Source organism: Ochotona curzoniae, unplaced genomic scaffold (assembly GCF_017591425.1).
Source record: "Ochotona curzoniae isolate NIBS_2020 unplaced genomic scaffold, NIBS_Ocur_1.0 contig_43, whole genome shotgun sequence".
NCBI lineage: Eukaryota > Metazoa > Chordata > Mammalia > Lagomorpha > Ochotonidae > Ochotona > Ochotona curzoniae.
This window is the reverse complement of record NW_024466218.1, coordinates 530,214-550,463: the sequence shown is the minus strand read 5'-3', so window position 1 is coordinate 550,463 and position 20,250 is coordinate 530,214. Positions and strand designations below refer to the sequence as shown.

Below are 20,250 nucleotides of genomic sequence, written 5' to 3'. Positions count from 1 at the left end.
GCACCTGATCTTGCTGTGACCAATTTATTTCCTACCTGTTCAAATTGTGCCTTTGTGGGGTATAACTATATATATGGTAACCCTGTTCAATCTGTTTCTGCTCAGTCTTGGAATGTCTGGGTACTTTGCACTAATAGGGGTGGGTGTTCAGATATATCAGCTTTTGCATTTATTGATAAGGTAGTGATAAGAAATTGTAATTATAGTAGTAGTAGTTCTAGAATATGGGAAGAAAATGTTAAAGTTAATTGCAGTTGTTATGTTATCTATAATGCTATTTATGTATGTGTACAAGCTCCATTTATGTTTATTGTTAATTGCTCTGTAGTTAAGTGAGCCCTTAACCAGTGTTGGAATGGCTCTGGCACTGTGGTGCTGGTACGCATTCCACAACTTATTTCCATCATATGGGGACCTCCTGTGTGCTTAGTCTACCTGGAATGTGTGTCACTCCCTCTATTGTCACCAATGGTTCCCGAGCACTGAATTTGTCCAGAGAATTATCCGCTACGCTATCCCCTAGTGGAAGCTGGTCCATACGACAAAAGTAGAGATTGCCACAGTAAAGCAATGGACAAATTGCATACTAAAGGATCTTTCCTTTGCACACCAATGGGCTGGTATAGTAGCCATGGGCCTTATATCATTCTTTGGGGTCTGTGGATGCTTCATCCTTGAGCACAGCGTCAGCAGCAGTAACAGCAGCTGCTAGTGCAAGCTGTGCTTGCCCTTCACAGCAGATAATCCCTAAAAGTCTGGCTAGGCATGCTGGACCGGTAGCCAGAGACGGGTAAGTATCCGATATGGCTTCACCAACCTAAGACAGGTGCCACGTTCCTAGCCACGTGGTTAGCCCATGATGGGTAAGGGGAGCCTGAACTCGGAACACCTAAGACAGGCACGGTCCCTTGCTTAATAAAACAAGAAGGGGGAGCTGTTGGGGGCACTGACCATTTCCTGCCCTGTGATTGGCCCTTTGCCCTGATTGGTGTGCCTTGGTTCTCTTTAAGTTGATTGGTCAAGTTTGACAGTTAAGCGGGGGGCTTGGCGGGGGAGGGGCTGGAGCGTAACGGATATAACGGTGATAACGGTCAACGGACAACGGTTACGACGGGACGGAGGAGCAGAATAAAAGCGCCTTGGAGACTCTCTCAAGTGTCGGGTGATTTCTTCCGCGGGACGGGAGGACCCCCGATAACAGGGTTCTAGGTCTAGTAGGCAATTGAGATCCTCGATCCAAGCTGCAATTCACATCATTAAGAACTAGACAGACTTTCATCCCCAAAAACGGCTGTCAGCCTGGCCTGGGAAGATCGACCAAGTATTTGAGTCCATGCCACACACACTCAGCACCCATGTGGAGTCCTAGGCGCCTGGCTTCAGCCGCCCAGTCCTAACTGCCACAGGAATACGGGGAGTGAACCAGCCCATCCAAGTGCTCTCTCTCAGGCTCTCTGCTCGCTGGCTTGAGCTCTGCCTTTCCAATAAATAACTTAAAAGAAAAAGTTCACTGCAAGAACCAGCGAACAATACGAACTGTCACACAAGAGTTAACATAATAGAGCCAAACAGCTACGCCTAGAAACATCTGTCTTTATATTAAGGACACATATACTTTATACCACAACATAGACTGACACTAATAACCCCCTAAAAAAAAAAACACTGCAGCACAGGGTCCATTTCACTTTACCATGACCTTAGAAAGGTATTTAAATTCTCCCATAACCCTACAATTACTGATCCCAAGAATTCTCACAAATTACTAAGTGCTGGTCAGATCTCGGTGCAGGCAAACATCATAAACTTCTTTAAACAGTGTGCAGAAATTGGCATACACCTTATACACTGTTGCAAGCAATGTAAATGGGTAAAATGTTAAGGCAATGAAACAACATCTATCAAAAAGACTAAATACATCCATGCTTTTTTTTATACAACAATTCTACTTCAGAAGTGCTTAGTACATGTACACAAGGATGTATGTACAAGAATTTATTCACTGCCATCTTTCTCAATAAAAACACCTGAAACAGTATAAACACCCATCAATAAAGTATTGGCTAAATGAATTATTGCATCTAGTCTCTGGAAAACTTTATAAACAAGGCAAAAATAAGGCAGATCTAGTTAGTATGTGCTACTATGGAACAATCATTAAACGAAACAAAAGTGCAAGTAAATATGGCTTATCAGCATTCATACTTAAAAAGGGGATATGTTCATATTTTCAGTGCACGTGTTTCAGTATGTTCAGTATCTATGCAATGCACACAACATTCTAAGAACACACAAGAAACTGGTAACAACGGCTGCCACTTGTTCAATCTTTATCTTCTTTTGCTCACACACACACACATCCTGATGATAAAAAAGCTAGATAATACGCACAACTTTATTAATTATCAGCTCAAAAATGGAGTTGGCGTCTGCCGGTTTCCCTTTTTTGATACTAACAGTAACAGCTCATTTCAAACTCTGTCAAACTCAAGGCTTTGTCAAACTCAGGCACAATGACTGGGGCCGGTTGTTAGGGCACACTGGGTTAACTCCCACTTGGGACACCTGTAGCTCATATAGGAAGGCAGGTTCAAATCCCAACTGCAGGATTCCAATCAAGTTTCCTGCTAACACACCTGGCGAGGCAGCAGGGCAGGCCTCAAGCCTAGAGTTATGCATCTACATTCCACATGAAGAAACAGGTGGGTTTCCTAGCTCCCAGCTCAGCAAGGCCCAGCCAGAGCTATAGAAGCTATTTGAACAGAAATTAAAAACTGATTTTCTAACATGTGTCACTCTACTTTTCAAATACAGAAAGAAAACATAAAAAAAAAAGGACTGTGCAATAGCCTAGTAGCTATATCCTTCCTTGCAGGATCCAGAATTCCATATGCCAGTTAATGTCCTGGCAACTCCACTCCCTTCCTGCTTTCTGCTTGGGGCCTGGGGAGAAGCAGAGGATGGGCGAAAGCCTTAGGACCCTGCTCCTACATAAGAGCCCAGAAGAAGCTCCTGGCTCCTTAGCTCCAACTATTGCAGCCTCTTGGGGAATGAACCAGCAGACTGAAGTTCCTCTCTGTATTTCCTTTTCTCTGTATATCTGCCTTTCCAATAAAAATAAATGAATCTTAAATAAACAAACAGCTTTCCGAAGTAGCTCACTCAGAAATACTGAAAAGTATCCAATTTAAATTTGAACTGCTTTCCATGAAATACAGGTTCAAAGATAAATCTGACCAAAGTGGACAAATTACAGGTGCAAACACTTGGCCTAGCAGTCAAACACTCCCTGGGATGCGCAGGGTATGGGTTTGAGTAACACCCCACCCTACTCCAGGTTCCAGCAGCCCGCCAATGTGCACCCTGAAAGGTATGCTGTGATGGCTCAGGCCATTGGTATCCCTGCCACCCACAGAGGAGACCCGAGGTGCACTGAGCTGGGCTGGCTCTGTTGCCAAGATTTAGGGAATGAGCCACCAGATATGTCATCGCTGGGTCTTGGCCTACATATAAAAAATTTTAAATCAATTGAGCCCATCCAGGCCTGCTGAAGTCCTGGCCACACTTTCAGGTGGCCGACACCAGCATTGCTCACCCATTTTCTAACTAATTAAGAGACCACCAATGGGGAACACCTTACCTGTAGTTCACACCCAACAAGGGGGGGGAGGGCCGGTCAGGGAAGCCTTAAAACACCAAGACCCTTCCTCAAACCTTCGGTGTCTCTCTCCCCCTCCCGTATGGAGGGGCACTTCACCTCCCGGTTTTCTTTCCTGGGGTGCTTCCCTTCCTTTTCCCTTCCCTGCTCACCTGGTCCCTTCGAAAATAAACTTTTCTGTCTGTAAAACATTCCCGGCTTTTTATTTCTATACTAAGCTGAGGAAAGAACCCACCGGGCATTTCTGGTAACACAGTCTTTAGCACGGTTAAAAAAACAATTCTCGAGGAAATGTTAATAACAGATCCCCTAGTCACCATGAGCCATGGACTCACTCCCGGTGCAATGGACAGCATTTTGACAGGATCACATTAAAAACTTAACCCAAAGATCTATCAGGCGGGCTCTATGCTTGTCTTCCACTTGGAAAAAGGAACACAGGGAAATGGCTCAAGAGCTCAGACCTCTTTCCTCTACAGATACTAAATATATACAATTAAAGGACTTCGGGCTAAAATCATTGCACAGGCTAAGCACCACTCACTCACTGAGCTCAAGTCAGTCTGTCTCAGGAGCAGCACAAACACAAAAACCTCCACAGACCTGAGTACCTGGGCCCCCTGAGCAGCTAAGCACCATATGGCAAGGCCAACGGCCCTTCAGTTATCACTTGCTGGCTGATTGATTCCAATGGTTTCTTAGACCCCATCCCTAGAGAGGGGGAGGGACTGCATCGCTAGTCCTCCCGGCGCTTTGTGTCTCCCCGGCTTGAAAGCATTCCGGTCACCTCCCTTGGGGACAGGGGACGGGAGGAGGCCTTTCTCGATAACTTTTTGTTTGTCTGCACTGAACCCCCGGCCTGCCCGGCCGCCCCCTGCTCCCCGGCGCCACAGGCCCAGGCCAGGTGGCCGCGGCTTACCGGTGGGCGCGCTGTCCAGGATGCGCAGGTCGTAGGCCCCGGAGCAGCGGTAGTTGGCGGCCGTGCCGTTGTCCCACACCACCACCACTTCCTCGGGGCTCTCGAAGCTCCGCACGGTGCCCACATGGCCCTCGCCGCCGTCCTGCTTCCCCCACTTCCAGTCCGGCCCACGCACTACCCGGGCCCCGACGCCTTCCACCATCACCCGGTTGTTCCGGGAGTTACTCATCGGGGCCCGGGCGGTGGGCTCTGCCGCCGCTGCCGCCGCTGCCGCCGCTGCCGCCGCTGCCGCCGCTGCCGCCGCTGCCGCCGCCGCCGGGGGGCCCGGAAAGGAGCCGGGCCCAGGCCGGACTCTCGGCGCCGGCGGGGGCGGCAGCGAGCCCCGGGCGACGTGGGAGGAACTCACGGGGACGCCCGCGCGCTCCGCGCCGAGCCCACAGCCGCTCCCCAGCCGCCGCCGCCGCGCCCCCCGCTCGCACTGCAGGCCGGCCCGCGGCGGCTCCGAGGCGGCGGCGGCGAGGGGCCGGACAGCAGCGGGCCGGGCCCGGGGGCTCTCTCGCTTCCTCCGGGCTCCCCGGCAGGGCTACAGCGACGGCCGCCAGCAAACCTCGCTCTCCCCCGGCCGGGAGCGCAGAGGGCCGGGGGAGGCTGGCCCGGGGGGAACGCCGAGGACCGCGGGGAGCAAGCCGGACGGCCGGCCTCGGTTCTCCCCGGGCCCTTCGCCCCGAGGTGGCCGCCCCAATGCCGGCGCCGACGCCTCCCCCGCGGGCCGCGGTGGCACCTCCCGGCGTCCGGCCAGCGCCCGGGCCCAGGGGCCTCCTGCTCGCTGCCCCCGCGCACGCCGCCGCGCTCCGCCCCGCCACAGAGGCCCCGCCGGCCGAGAGCGGCTCCACATCCGGGTCCCGCCGCAGCCCAGGCCGGAGCGGCACCTGCCCGGAGCGCCCGCGGGGCGGGGGGATGCTCAGTCACGGGGAGGGGGAAGGGTTTCCGAGGGTCGAGCGAGCGGGCACAGAAAGGAGCGGAAAACCGGGCCCTCGCCGTCCTCCCGGGGCCCAGGCACAGTGCGCGTGCGCGTCCCGGGCGGGCGGCGGGGGGGGAGCCTCACCCCCGCCTGGGGCGCCGAGGGGATGGGCCCGGGGGGCGGGCCTCTCCTCGCCGAGGAGCGCGCCATTGGCTGAGGGGACAGGGGGCGGGGCTTGCCTGCAGGTGGGGCTGGAGGAAGTGAGGATGTGGGTTAAGAGCCGGGCTGCTGGGCGCCGCAGCCCCAGTGAGGTCTGCCTGTCCTGTGCTTCTGCTGCTCCTAAGTGTACTAAAGTCTGAATTTCGGGGTCCCTGTGGTTTTCTTTCAGGTTTTATCGGGGGCGGCATAGAACAGATTCTAGCTCAGGTTAAGGACAGCCTGTCTTTCCCAGTTGTTTATCTTCATAGCATTTCAAACCAGAGTGGTTAATGAGTGATAGGGCTTTCCAGTGAGCTGAAGGTGCTGCTTGTCGTGAAGCCTTGTGAAAGGCATAGCTTCCGTTTGTACAAGATCGTGGTGGGAAGACGCCACACTTGCCTGTTGGTCCCCGAGACACGCCATCCCCTCAAAGGGAAATATGCAACATTGGAACATGTTGTCCTAGCTGAACAGCTCTCTTAGTAGCCAAAAGTTGCTTTTCCTTAAATGACGTCCTGGCGTGAAGGATTTAAAACATTTATTCATTTATTTATTTGAGAGATTTACCAGAGAGAGATCCTCCATGTGCTGGCTTGCTCCCAAATATCCACAACAGACAGAGCCGGACCGGATTGCCTGAATCCAGGACCCAGGAGCTTCTCCTGTCTCTTATGGGGCGGGCAGGGGGCACGGTCCCAAGCTCAGTGGACACTCTGGTTGTTTCTCATAGTCCATGTCCCTCAGTCCAGTACCTAGCCCATAAGCCCTTTTCCCTTCTCAAGTTGCTTAATTGGCCAGTTTCAAAGCTGATGAGTCAACTAAAGCTTTTTTTCCAGAAGGACTTCATTCCCAGCCCTTGGTATTTTGTTGTAGTGTGAAGGTTAATTTTGTTTCTCAGCTGGGCCAAAGGTGCTCAGAGAGTTGGTCCAGCATTGCCCTGGGTGTGTCTGTAGGGATGGATATGTTTGCCTGAGATCAACATTTGAATCCATAGACTGAGTGAGGCAGGTGGCCCAGCGCCACGTGGATGTGCCTGATCCAATCAGTGAAAGACATGAGGAGATTCAAGAGGCTGAGTAGGTGGGAGCTCCTTCTTGCCTGGCTGCTGCAACTGGGCCACTTTTCTTCAGCAGTCAGACACCCGCTGACACATCAGCCCTCCTTGAGTCTCAGGTCGGGTGGCTCTCGGACTACAAAGTGCACAGTGGACTCTGTCGCACTCACACCATGGAACTTAGACTAGGCCTACAACCTGGGCACTCCTGGTCTGCACCCTGCTGACTGCTGATCCTGGGACTATTGCGATAGACACATCAGATGTTGGTTTACCTGTATATTTATCAAATATACTTATGTATCTCTCTTACTGGTTCTCTCAAGAAAATGTTTTTCTTTTTGTGGGAGGTGGAGCTACATAAAAGTTAAGAAAGTATTGCATTATGAGCCCAAGAAAGACACATTCACACGTGATAATTGGGCCAGTTATCCAGTAGAGTACCTCTCTCCTTTGCCTGTTAAGTGACGTGACAAACCCTATATGTTCACAGGGCAGCCCCATATTCCAACTCTGTGAAGATACTGTGGTCTCCCTCAGCATAAACACCCCACATGTGAGAAATAAAACCAATAAAAATAAATGCGGGGAAGTGGGAATTCTTTTTATATTCCAGGGCATTTTCTGATAGTAAAATTGTGAGTAAAGCTATGTCAACCTCTTAACACCTGAACCTGTCTATTCTGGTCATAGGAGCATCATGTGTTTGTCCAAAGTGTGTCTTCTGTCCAATCAGTGTTACTCACTTGGTGTTCTGTGATCTGGCGTTTACTCTCGACCATAACTCAGGAGCAAACAAGCTAATTCTCAAAGGCAAAACAGCTAAAGAGAGAAGAAGACATAATTTTGCCTGAAACGCTAGTGAGTTGCACTGAAATTCCACAACTGTCATTTCACAGAGGATCCATGGGGTCAGCACTATGGAGTCCCAGCATCTCTGCTTCCATTCCAGCTCTCTGCTCATGCATCAGGGAGAGCAGGGCAGCATGGCCCTAGTGCTTGAGCCCCTCCACCCATGTGGGAGACTCAGTGGAGTTCCAGGCTCCTGAGTTTGGCCTGACACAGTCCTAGCCATGGCAGCCAGTGGTAGAAGATCTCTGTCTCTTCCTTCCTCTATCACTCTGCCTTTCAAACAGAAGAAAATCTTGGGCAAGAAGAATGATTCTTGGAGAGTCTGCATCTGTCCATGCAGATACTTTAACATTGGCTTTGTGAGGTTTCATCGGCCGTAGCAGGAACGCTTGCTCCACAGTCCACGTCTGCAACAGACTCTTCTCTTGCTTTAGGACCTGGTACACAGGCCAAGGCAGTAGACTCTGATGGCTTCTGGGATCCCGTAGAATTTTTCATCTTCATGGCCGGTTCATATTAATTTTTAAAAGGAAATTTCCCTTTCCCTTTGCCTCTTCACTCTAGAAAAAGTTTTCCAATCCTTTGATGGGAGAAGAAGAAAGGAGGAAAGACCCTGTGAGATAAATTCTTGCACTGCATCACAGGGTCATTCCTCCGGGGACCCCCCTTCTTCCTTCATGGACTTGTGCATTGGCTGATGCTCATACACTGACCAAGTCATCATTCACTTTGTGACATAAGTAAGTTGTCTGCTTGTCAACGCTAGAGCTTTTCTGTAGTATAGAGCAAGTTTGATCTCAAAAGTTACTTACGGTCAAGCACTTGACCTAACACTCAGGGCATCCCATATGACAGCCTGCATCCCGTGTCAGAATGTCTAGGTTTCGTGCATCCCTCCAGCTTCCTGGACTATGGGAGACGCAATGAGAGTGAAGCAGTTGGGTCCTTTCTGCCCACACGAGATTGAATTCCTGACTCCTGACTTTGAGCTTGTCCCAGTCCTGGGCATTGTGAGTATTTGGGGAGTAGTACTTGGGAGTTCCTCTTCTCTTTTTTTTCTCTCTCTCTCATTAATTAACTAGTTTTAGGGGCCCGGCAGCGTGGCCTAGCGGCTAAAGTCCTCGCCTTGAACACACCAGGATACCATATGGGTGCCAGTCCTAATTCCAGCAGCTCCACTTCCCATCCAGCTCCCTGCTTGTGGCCCGGGAAAGCAGTAGAGGACGGCCCTGCACCCGCGTGGGAGACCCGGAAGAGGTTCCTGGCTTCGGACCAGCATAGCACTGGCTGTTGCGCTCACTTGGGGAGTGAATCATTGGACGGAAGATCTTCCTCTCTGTCTCTCCTCCTCTCTGTATATCTGCCTTTCCAATAAAAACATAATACAAATAAATCTTTAAAAAAAAACAAAAAAGATTCCAGGGGCCCAGCATGATAGTGTAGTGGTTAAAGTCCTCTCCTTAAACACGTCGGGATCCCATATGGGAGCCAGTTCTAATCCCGGTGGCCCTGCTTCCCATCCAGCTCCTTGACTGTGGCCTAGGAAAGCAGTCAAGGATGACCCAAAGCTTTGGGACCCTGTACCTGCATGGGAAACCCAGAAGAGCATCTGGGCTCCTGTCTTTGGATTAGCTCAGCTCCGACCCAAACAGTAGCTTGGGGAGTGAATCATTGGACAGAAGACCTTCCTCTCCGTCTCTCCTCCTCTATGTATATCTGACTTTCCAATAAATATTAATAAATCTCTTTAAAAAGAAGAAAAAGAAATAATAAATAAATAAATATGCCAAGCAAAAGAAGGCTAGTCTGCTCAGACTTTGCAACAAATAGGTTTTGGTTGGCAAAGATAGTGCAGGAGAAATCTACAAAAGAAGGAAGGAAGGGTAAGAAGGAAAGCATGTTGGTTGGATCTCAAGGGTGTGATTTCAGCAGACTCCATGCTGTATGATTTCATTTATGTAACACTCCAAAGTGACAGCACTGCAGTGATCAAGTAGGCATGTAGTGATTCCAATGCCTACATCAGGGTCAGCATTGTGGCACAGAGGGTTAATGTGGCACTTGGCAACATGAGAGTGCCGGTTCAAATCCTGGCTCCTCTGTTTCCAATCAAAGTCCCTGCTGATGTCTTTCTGCCTTTCCAATAAATGAATACACAGAGAAGTGGCTTTTAAAGTCCTCCATCCATTGCTTCTCAGATGTGTTAGGAAGGAGCTGGCTCAGAAGCAGAGTGCTGCAAGCAGGCACTCCAGTGGGGTGTGGCCATCCCATGGGGCTTCCCCCACACCAAAGTACCCACCCTGCTTGCCAAGTGGTTATTAGCTCCTTTGGTAATACAAGATACTATCACTGGAGAAAATGGCAACATGTGCCGAGGAACTCTGTGCTGCTTTTGCAACTTATTGTGTTTTAAACTATTTCAAGATAAGAAATCAGGAAAGAAAGAGGGGGAGGAAAGAAGGAAGTATAAAAAGAATCTTGGGGAAAAATTGGGGTTCATGTTTCTCTGATTTGTCTGAGTCTACTCAAATATGTTCTATGTGAGTGTATATGTTGCTTTAGATAACTGTTTTGTAACGGGAAGTTAAAAGTAATCCTAAGTAATTTGAATTCTTGATTCATAAGTAAATCTTGAAATGCATTACCTAACAAATCAGTTCTCTAGTTTTCCAATTCCTTGCTTTCTAAGCAATCAACACAAAGTGTTGTTCATGAGGTATCTTCCTGTTTTTAATTTTTTTTAATGAGTGGAACAAGAATATCTAAAACCTCAACTTCTGCAAGAACCACTCGTTCTTGTATCTCCCTTCCAACTTCATCTTGGCCTCTCGTCAGGCCTGCACTTAAGAGCAGGGTTTCTGAAGACATCCTGCTTGACCACAGTTTTGTTCAAGGAAAGGCCCGGAGTACCTGGTAAGCATGGGATGACTGTAGATATGAACTTTCACAAAAAGCTCTATCTTTGAAAACTTGGCAATTTTCTTGCTTATGGCAACTATCACTCTCCATGTTAGTGGTCAATCCAGGCCCCCAGAGCATGACTCTCAGGGCAGTCGGAGGTGCCATCATCAATGTTCTTCATGATGACAGCTTTGTGTTCTAAAGCTGAGCAGATCCAAAACCAGATATCAGGAACCAGAAGACGTTACTTCTAGGTCTCCCACCATGGGTATAGACTCCAAGGTTGCCATTCTAACTTGTCCAGTTTTGGATACATTTATCTTTGAACCTATATTCAGTAGAAACTAGTTCAAATCTAAATTGGATACTTTTCAAGATTTCTAAATGAACTAGTTCAGAGAGCTGGTTTTGTTGTTGTTGTTTTGTTTTGCTTTTTTTATATATAGATTCATTTATTTTTTGGAAAAGCAGATATACAGAAAGAGGGAGATGCAGAGAAAAAGATCTTCTGTCCACCGGTTCACTCTCCAAGTGGCCACAATGGCTGGAACTGAGCTGATCCAAAGCCAAGAGCCAGGAACTTTTTCTGTGTCTCCCACACCAGCATAAGGATGGCTGTGCTGGTCTAGGCACATACATGGACTGGAACCAGGCACATACAGGGGCCAGGCCAGGCTATAGCACCTACTAGAAAATGTAAGATAAGGCAGGCCATGACAGGTGGGCTTCAGCACCCATCAGTACTTGGGAGATCCAGGCAGAGGGATGAGAGCCGAGTAGGGGGTGGTGGGAAGCTACCTTACCTGGCCACTGCTCCCACTGGTGAGTGTGAGAACTGGGACCTAGAACAGATCAGTCTGGGCAAAGCTAGAACACCTGATGCATGTGAACTGGGCTAGGGGGTGAGTCAGGCTGGGCTAAGTGACTGCATCCACTGGTGCATGCATTAGCCAGAGTAAGTGCAGGCTCTTGGGGTTTGCCACAGCATTAGCTGGCAAGTGCTGGGACTGGGGGCAAATCCTGCCAATCTAAACTGCAGAACCACCAGAAGAGTACAACTTGGCCCAGTAGGGACACTTTGGGCACCTCTATGATGGGATTGCAACTCCCACTGGCGAGCATGAGTACTTGGGCAAGGGGCAGAACTTGGCTAGACAGGCAATAGCACTTGATTGTGGGCTAGACAGTGGGGTTGGATGGGTTGAGCAAAGCTTCACCACCCATTGATATTTATGAGAGCTGAATGGGATGTAAGACAGACTGGATCAGTCTGCTGCATATACTGGCAAGCACAGGTTCTGGGGCTGGTGACAGGACTAGTGGGGTTATTGGGGGTTGCTCCATCTAGGCTGTAGCACCCACTGGTGTACGTGAGGACCAAGTGTTTGATGGACAAAGTTGGGCTGGGCCACAAAATTCATTGGCATGTAAGCCAATGTAAAAGAGACAAGGCTAGAGACAGAACTGACCCAGCAATTGCAACTACCAATATGTACATAAGCTGGTGTGGGTGACAGACAGATGGACCCCATACTTGCAAGCATACACATGACTCAGGTCTGGCATCACTTCAGATGAAATTTCTTTGGGGACACCCCCAATTGAGCTGCTGGACTCAGAACTCCAACCATGAGGAGAATCACAGGAGTTGACCATGGAGTGCATGTGACAGAACTGGGTCTCTTCAATGGCTTAGCTGGAGCAGTAGATGGCATACTCAGATGCACATGGAGGAGAGAGCAGTCCACTGGAACCTGCAGAGGACAGCTGCTACCAAAACAGAGGAAGAAGGGCAGAACAAATTGGTCAACTGGGCCCAGCGCCGTGCTTAGTGGCTAAAGTCCTCACCTTGAATGCGCCAGGATGACATCAGGGTGCCGGTTCTAATCCTGGCAGCTCCACTTCCCATCCAACTCCATGTTTGTGGCCTGGGAAAGAAGTCGAGGATGGCCCAAAGCCTTGGGACCCTGCACCTGCATGGGAGACCTGGAGGAGGTTCCTGGCTCCTGGCCTCGGAGCAACACAGCACGAGCCGTTGTAGTCGCTTGGGGAGTAAATCATTGGACAGAAGACCTTCCTCTCTGTCTCTCCTCCTGTATGTATATCTGACTTTCCAATAAAAATAAATAAATCTTTTAAAAAATTTGGTCAACTACCCCAGCCAACTGTTGATAGCAAATATCTGGGCAATGGAAACTCTAAGGTGGACTATGTTAGCCAGTGGAGCTTGGAAGGATTTCTTCATCCTTGGAGTGGTCAGACTGACAGCATTTTCAGAACTATCAGAACCACCTGGGCAGAACCCTTGGAGCATGCTCCACGTTGAGGACCCTGGGATGACTCGGGTGGCAGTCAACATACACAGGTACTGAGGTAGTTGGGGGGCTGAGTCTAGCTACTCCCCTTACCTTTCCTCTTGCCCTGGGGACAGGAAGAATCAACATAAAATTTGGAAATAGTGTTCTTCACTTTACTCTAACCCTTGACCCTTGCCACCCTAATCAAGTATGTAAACATCATCAAAAATGAATTTTTAAGAATAACTCTTGCTAGGGCTAATGGTTTTCCGTGAGAATGACCTGCTAGATATAGAATGGGAAACAAAAAGCTGCCACAGATAAGAGGCCAGTGAAATGGTTGCCTTGTGTCCATAATGCCTATTCTCTTGGTTTAAGTATCAACTTTTGTTTTAAAGCCAATTAATCACATTTTGCCTTATTATTTTATGATACAGTTCCATATGCTCTGGAATTTCTTTTAGCACCTTCCCAAACACACTCCCCCTCAACCACTGATTTCCCCTGTACTATCGTAACACTAATTTTCTCTAGTGATTTCATGCTGTGGCTGGACCATTGTCTGTACAACCTTTCTCCCACTTCCGGTTCAAGCAGTTCCCAGGATTAGGGAGACACTAGATGTCCTAAATAACTAGGCTGTTGCTGGTGTTGATCATGCCAGGACCTGCTGGTCATTAGGTGGGAGGGCCAGTGGGACCTGTTTTGACCCGTAGGATGCTAAAGTCAGTGCAATACACTGAGGTGGAAGTGAGTTTGTTCCCAGCACATGTGCAGCTCACTGTTGTCCCTCCAATCTTAGCCTTTGCCATAGTGTACAAAATGGCACTTAATGTGCCACTCATGAAGTTTGGGATCTGCTGGCCATTAGGTCTGGTGACTACCAGATCTATTTTGACTTGAACCTGTAGGATGCCATGTCAGTGCAATGCACTGAGCCAGAAATCAGCTTGCTCCCAGCTTAGTGCATATGCTGTCCCAACCCACAGCCTTTGCCTCCCTATACAAAATGGTGCCAGATGTGGTTCTGGTGGGGATCTAGGCTATGAAATCTACCCTGTTCCCACACCACCTGTTTAGGATCTGCTGCTCTGTCTCTGCTCCTGGTCGAATCCAACAAATCAGCAGGACAGGCAGGATAAACTCCAGGTGAACTCCCGTACTGGCATAGTTGCTGCTAGAACTCCACCTGTCAGTGGAGTTCAGTCAGTGCCTGCAGATGGAGTTCACACTTGCTGACTGCAAAGGGGTATCTGGTCACTGCAATGCCACACCATTGTCTCATCTGGTTCGTGTGTCTGTCAGTTTCCAGGTGCCCCTGTGCCATTGTCCTGTCCTCTCCTATTTCCTGGAATGTGCCCTCTTTGCTTCACCTTGCCAAATGGTTCTCTACCTGTTTAAACATGTCCTTGCCTAGTCTACCATCTTGATTCTCCAGCTTGCTTGCTTTTTCATTAACTATTATTTCAGATTTTGGAGGACATAAGATTAAATTTTTCCTGTTGAAACAATAATAAACCTCCTCTTAACTTTGACAAATCAATTGTTCTTGTGAAAATAGAGACACATTACAGTGTTTTTCTTTGTATCTGTTCACTTTTTTGTGTGAGTCTCGTCCTGTCGTTTACAGGTTCAAAATCATTTTGTTAATGCCAATCCCAGTCATGTCGGCTCTAGCACATAGGTGTATTGCAAGATGTGGAAGTGATGAATTAGTGTTATCCTTATCATGTCTTACTCTTTTGTACATTCACATTCTAATCCTTGTGCTTTTACTCCCCACTGCCTACAGACGCCGCGCACTTACTGTTGCACCAACACGGAGGACCTGGAGACGGTTATCCAGCATGTGCAAGCCTGTACCCCGACGCGCCTTTCCTGGCAGCAGGGGTTTCCATGGGAGGGTAAGGCTGTCCCTTTGTCAAACAGCAGATACAAGTGGTCTTCCCATTGTCTCAGAGCACTGGATGTGAGTTCCAGAGACGCTGTTGACGTGCATCCCACTTGCTGCCATGTGGTTGAGCGAATGCATGAATGGGGCAATCAAACTGAGTGAATAATGAGCTCTTCCTTGGCTATGATCTCTGTAATCAGAAGGAGACAGGTGCTTCTCCAGGGTCCTTGGAGTGTTCTGAGCCCTAAAGCTTGTCTGGATGTCCTGAAGTTGACCGGCCTCACTGTGCAGCTGCCACTTTGCCCTCCAGTCCCCAGAGCCCTCTCTGCCAGGGGCTGAGCGTGTAGCATGACATCCAATGCAGAAATCACTATCACCTGCTGCTTTTCCCAGTGGCAGTAGCCTTCAAAGTCATTGTTCCCCAGGTAGCATCGTGTTTGGCTTTGTTTTGTTTTGTTGCTGGGCAGAAGGACCTGCTGTGGAATGTTCTCCTAGAAACTGAAATTCTGTTGTTCATCTCCTACTCCAGCTGCTGTGTGAAATGTGTGCAAATGGTCACAATTCCTACACTTTGTGGTTTCACTGGGGCAGATTTGGGATGTTTCCTCACCATGTTCTTACTTAGGCTGTGTCTGCTGGTAATCATACATGTGTCCCAGTGACAGTGAACTTAAGGAAATGCAGACTTTGTATCTGGCATTTTACTAGTGCTTTCAGTTCCCTGAACTGCTGCCCAAAACTATCTTTTAAAATCAGCATACACATGAGAAAGGAAACTGTATTTTTTCTTTGATTTTGTAATTGATTGACCTGTCATCTCATTTTCAGAACATCTTAGGAGTCAATATGCCATTAAAAAGGGAAAAGATTACTGTTAACCACAAGCTTTCCAATTCTGATAAAACATAAAACTGGAAAGAAAGAATGCATTACTTACATTAGCATGGAAGGTCTGACTTGACCTAGTAAAGGAAGAAATGCCAACCAAGGCAGGAACCCAGGCGGGCTCACTCATCTGTGCTCAGTGGACAGCAGTTAGCTTCTATTTGCTTTTCTGCAGCATGGGAACCTTACCAGACAGGGGTGGAATTGAACTTTTTCCTCTTCCTCATACACATTGTTGCTTTGTTTGGAAAGGTCAAGCTTCCTTCAGGAGGCCCAGATCCCATATTCAGAAGCTCCTGGGAAATGCCTGTTCCTGTGCCCTTGAAGCCTTGTTGCCTGAAGGCAGAACTTGACCTTAGCCTTTACAGCGGGGTGAATACAGCAACATCTCCACCACATACTGGTTTTTATGCATGCCAGTGGGTGCTGTGGCCTGGCCTAGCCTTCCCCGAACCCACCACACCCACACATAGCCCACACACGTACCAACAACTGTCCTGCCATGTCCTTCCCCCAGCCCCAGCTCTCACGCTCAGAAGTAGGATCTTCAGTCTAGCAAGGTAGTTCCCCTAAGTTGCCCAAGTAGGTCTGCTCCTAGTCCTAGCTCTCATGCATGCCAGCCCAGTCTCCTCCCAGCCCTGGATCACACAACCGGCTCCTGCAAGTTTGGTGAATTCCTAGCAGGTGAGTTTTGTAGTCTAGAATAGCTCGGCCCATTATTACCCCTTCTCTCATGCAAACCAGCTGGTGCTCTAGTCCCACATATGCGAGTACAACAATCCTGCAGACTTTGTCCTCAGATCTGGTTCTCTAACATTCTTGTGTGTGCTGTAGCCCAGCATGATGGAGCCCACCATCTGCCCCAGAACCTGCGGCTGGGTATTGCAGCCCTGCCCAGCAAGGTGTCTTTCTGAACTCCAGCTTTTGCATGTTCCACTGGCCCATGGGCAATACTACCTAGCCCAGCCTGGGGCCTTCCACGTAAGTGGATTTCTTGGACTGACCCCTAATGTCCCCAGGTTTTCCCCCTCCAGCCAACTCCAACAAGCTCCTAGACCCCCTTCCCTGGGCGATCTACAATCTGCCTCCCCATTTTATGGCCATGGAAGTTGTGTCTGTTGAGTAGGGTGGCATTTCTTGGCCTGGTGTCTCTTGCCTTCTCCTGCGTAATTATCACAGAGTCCACCAAAATGCACAGGTTTTTTTTTTCTTTTGTTTATTATTTTTGTTTGTTTGTTTTGGCAATAGAAGAGGCAACAATGCTGGTGCACTGGTACAGTTAACCCAGATTTGGCGTTAAGTGTTAACCAGGCCTGGAATGGCTGCCAGCTATTGGTTGCTTTTCCCCCAGCAGCATATCACTTTTCTAGGTAGAAGGAAACCTTGGCAGTTGCTTATGTGTATCAAGTAATTTTTCTTTTTTTTTCTCTCTTTTTCCCCCTCTTTTTAAAAGAGATTTTTATTCTTAGAAAGTCAAATAAACAGAGAGGAGGGGAGACAGGAAGATCCAGCCATTGATTCACTCCCCAAGCTACTGCTTGCACCAGAGCTGTACCAATCCGAAGCCAGGAGCCAGGAGCCTCCTCCAGGTGTCCCACACAGGTGCAGGGTCTCAAGGCTTTGGGCTGTCCTTGACTGCTTTCCCAGGCCACAAGCAGGGAGCTGGATGGGAAGCAGGGCTTCTAGGATTAGAACTGGTGTCTAAATGAGATCCTAGTGCATGCAAAGCAAGAACTTTAGGCTCTAGGCCTTTGCGCCAACCTCATGTGTCTTTTCTTAACACAACAGAATAAAATGCAAATTAACAGCAAAAGGAAATTACAAGAAACACAAACATACTTGGAAACTCAAGAACATATTCCAAAATGAAGGAACAGTGGGCAAAGGGGACAGCAGTGATATATTAAGTGGGACTTCCTTACAAAGCTTCCTGAGCCGGTTGATTGTCCACAGCTCACTGGGCAGTCCTGGCCTCTGTGCTGTCTTGGTGTTGTTGAGGGCTGTGTGGCCAGCTGCGTGGGAAGCACATCAGAGGTGGCTGCTTGCCTTGGGTGTCTTCTCCCTGGTCTTGGGTGTGTACTTGGTGTTTGCCTTTAGCCGTGCCCTGGGCATCTTCCACCCCTTGAGCCTATAAGAGTTACCTGACTCACAACTCAACATCTTAGGGCAGCTCAATTTATAATAACTAAGACCTGGAATCAACCAAGATGTCCAGCACCTGATGAATGGATGAAGAAAAGGTGGGAGATATACATGAGGGAACATATTCAATCGTAAAAAAAGAATGAACTACTGGTGTCTACAACAAAAGGGATGTAAATATGCTATCTTGAGTTCAATCATTTGTTTAAAGGCTTAGTTTTTAAGCAGTATATCTGGAAATTAGATGCATATCTGGAGCCAAGAACCCTGTGTTCCTGACTAGAAGACTAATTTCTGTGCTGTTTCTGAAGAATTAAAATGCTTTATAGGATATATTTTTCTAGAAAAAAAAAAGGAGCTGGTGATTTCTAAACTTAAAAATATCAAAACATCTTTAAAAAGTCAAGGCATTTGAAAAATATTACATTTTGATTAAATTATCTTGATGCTCCTACAGTTTTCATTTTGTCTCAGAGGACTTCTAAATAGTGTTTAAGCAAGAGCTGGATTGGAAGTGTAGCAGCCAGGACATGAAGCAGCATCCGTATTAGATACCAACACCACAGGTGTAAGTCTAGCCCTTTATGCCGCAACACCAGCCCCACAGCTCACGGTTTAGCTGGACAATTGGAAATAGGTTTGAGATAGTTAGTCTATGAAAGACCCAGAAATTAAAAGTGATGTATAGCAACCAGCAAAATCTGCTTTGGTATTTTTTTTTTTTTTTTTGTCCGTATTTGTAGGCCTTTCTGGTCATTTCTCAACTTTTGACTCCCTTGGGCCAAATTTCCACAAAATTCACAGTCTTGGAACAACTTCAGTCCTCATCCTGTTAATCCTCTTTCTTTCAGGTGTGTAAACTGATCATTTTGAAATAAGGCCCTCTAACAGTGCGGGTGACTGACCATAAACACCCGTGGAATGCAGACTCCTCAGGAGTACACTCATCTCTTTATAGCCACAAGGGAGTGTTTAAAGGATCCAGGTCTGTGGCTGTGCATGACCCAGAGACAATGGCTTTTTTCTATACATAAACTATGTGCATCTTCCTATGCTGTGGTTTGCATGTGTCTCCAAAAAGGTTCATGCACTTAGGAGCAGCGCTGCGAGGGGAAGGTGTGACTCTCAGAGGTGGAGCCTAGTCCAGGGTCCTTAAGTTGCTGAAGTCACTGACCCAAAAAAGGCTTAAAATGATTCCCAGGGGATCCTGAGTTCTCATAAGGATGATTGGGGCCAAGACTAAGACCAAAGATACTGGCTTCCTGCCACAATGTGTGATGATGATGCTCAGAAAGCCTTCTGTAGAGCTGAGCTGATGCCCCAGTACATGTCTCTGAACATCCAAAATGGCAACATCTGCTCTCTTCATTTAGTTACCCAGATTTAGATATTTCACTATTTTAACAATAATAAAAGCCAATATACTCCATTTAGCATAACTCTTCTGTAGATAACTTATATTATCTAATAGAGCAAAAATGCTATGTAAGTAATTTTCATATTGTTTAGGGAATGATAACCATAAAAAGTCTGTACATGTTTGGAATAGATGTAGTTTTTTTAAAAAAGATTTATTTATTTGCATTGGGAAGGTAGATTTACAGAGAGGAGAGACAAAGATATTCCATCTGCTGCTCTACTCTCCCAAATGGCCACAATGACTGGAGCTGAGCTGATCCAAACACAGAAGCCAAGAGCTTCTTCCTAGTCTCTCACATGGGTGCAGGATCCCAAGGCTTTGCTTTCCCAGGCCATAAGCAGGCAGCTGGATGGAAAATGAAGCAGCTGGGACATGAAACAGTGCCCATATGGAATCCCAGCACTTCCAGGGGGAGGATTAGTCAATTGAGCCATTATGCAGAGCCCCAGTTTTCTAATTTTTAAAGATATTTTTAATAAATTTGGGGTGGCATTGTAGTGTTGTGAGTAAAGCTGCTGCCTGTGATGCCAGCATCCCATATGGTCATGTCACAGCTGCACCACTCCTGATCCAGTTCCCTGCTAATGGTCTGGAAAAGCAGCAGCAGATGACCCAATGCCTTGGTACACTGTACCCACATGGGGCACTGGATGAAACTCCTGGCTGTTGTGACTCAGAAGTGAACTAGCAGATCAAATATCTCTTTGTGTGTGTCTCCCCCTACCCCCATCTCTATACCTCTTTCAAAATAAGGCATTAAATCTTAAAACATACAATCAGTTTATTGATTTGAAATGCAGGAAAAGCTAGAGAAAACTTCCATCCATTGATTCATTCCCTGATCACCTGCAATAACTGGAGCTAGGTTAGGCTGAAGCAAGAAGCCTTGAACTCATTCCAGATCTCCCAAGTGAGCAGCAAGGAGCCAAGTCCTGAGTCTGCTACCTCCCAGAGAACACATGAGCAGGAAACTGTATCAGAATTGACACTTAGACTCAAACCCAGGGATCCTGACTCAGGATGCATGCATTCCAAGTGGCAAATTAACCACTGTGCCAAACACCTGTCC

General features: G+C 47.9%; 1 protein-coding gene across 1 annotated transcript in view; it reads right to left on the bottom strand.

Moving 5' to 3' along the window:
* Window positions 1-5,042, bottom strand: part of MIB1 (MIB E3 ubiquitin protein ligase 1) — a 125,266-nt gene extending 120,224 nt beyond the window's left edge. Inside the window, exons 1-2 of the mRNA XM_040984790.1 lie at window positions 4,882-5,042; window positions 4,578-4,824 (exon numbers count right to left, since the gene is read on the bottom strand). Coding sequence (XP_040840724.1) covers window positions 4,578-4,806 — 229 coding nt within the window. The 5' untranslated portion in view covers window positions 4,807-4,824; window positions 4,882-5,042. The remainder of the gene's footprint in view (window positions 1-4,577; window positions 4,825-4,881) is intronic.
* Between the last annotated feature and the right edge of the window lie 15,208 nt (window positions 5,043-20,250).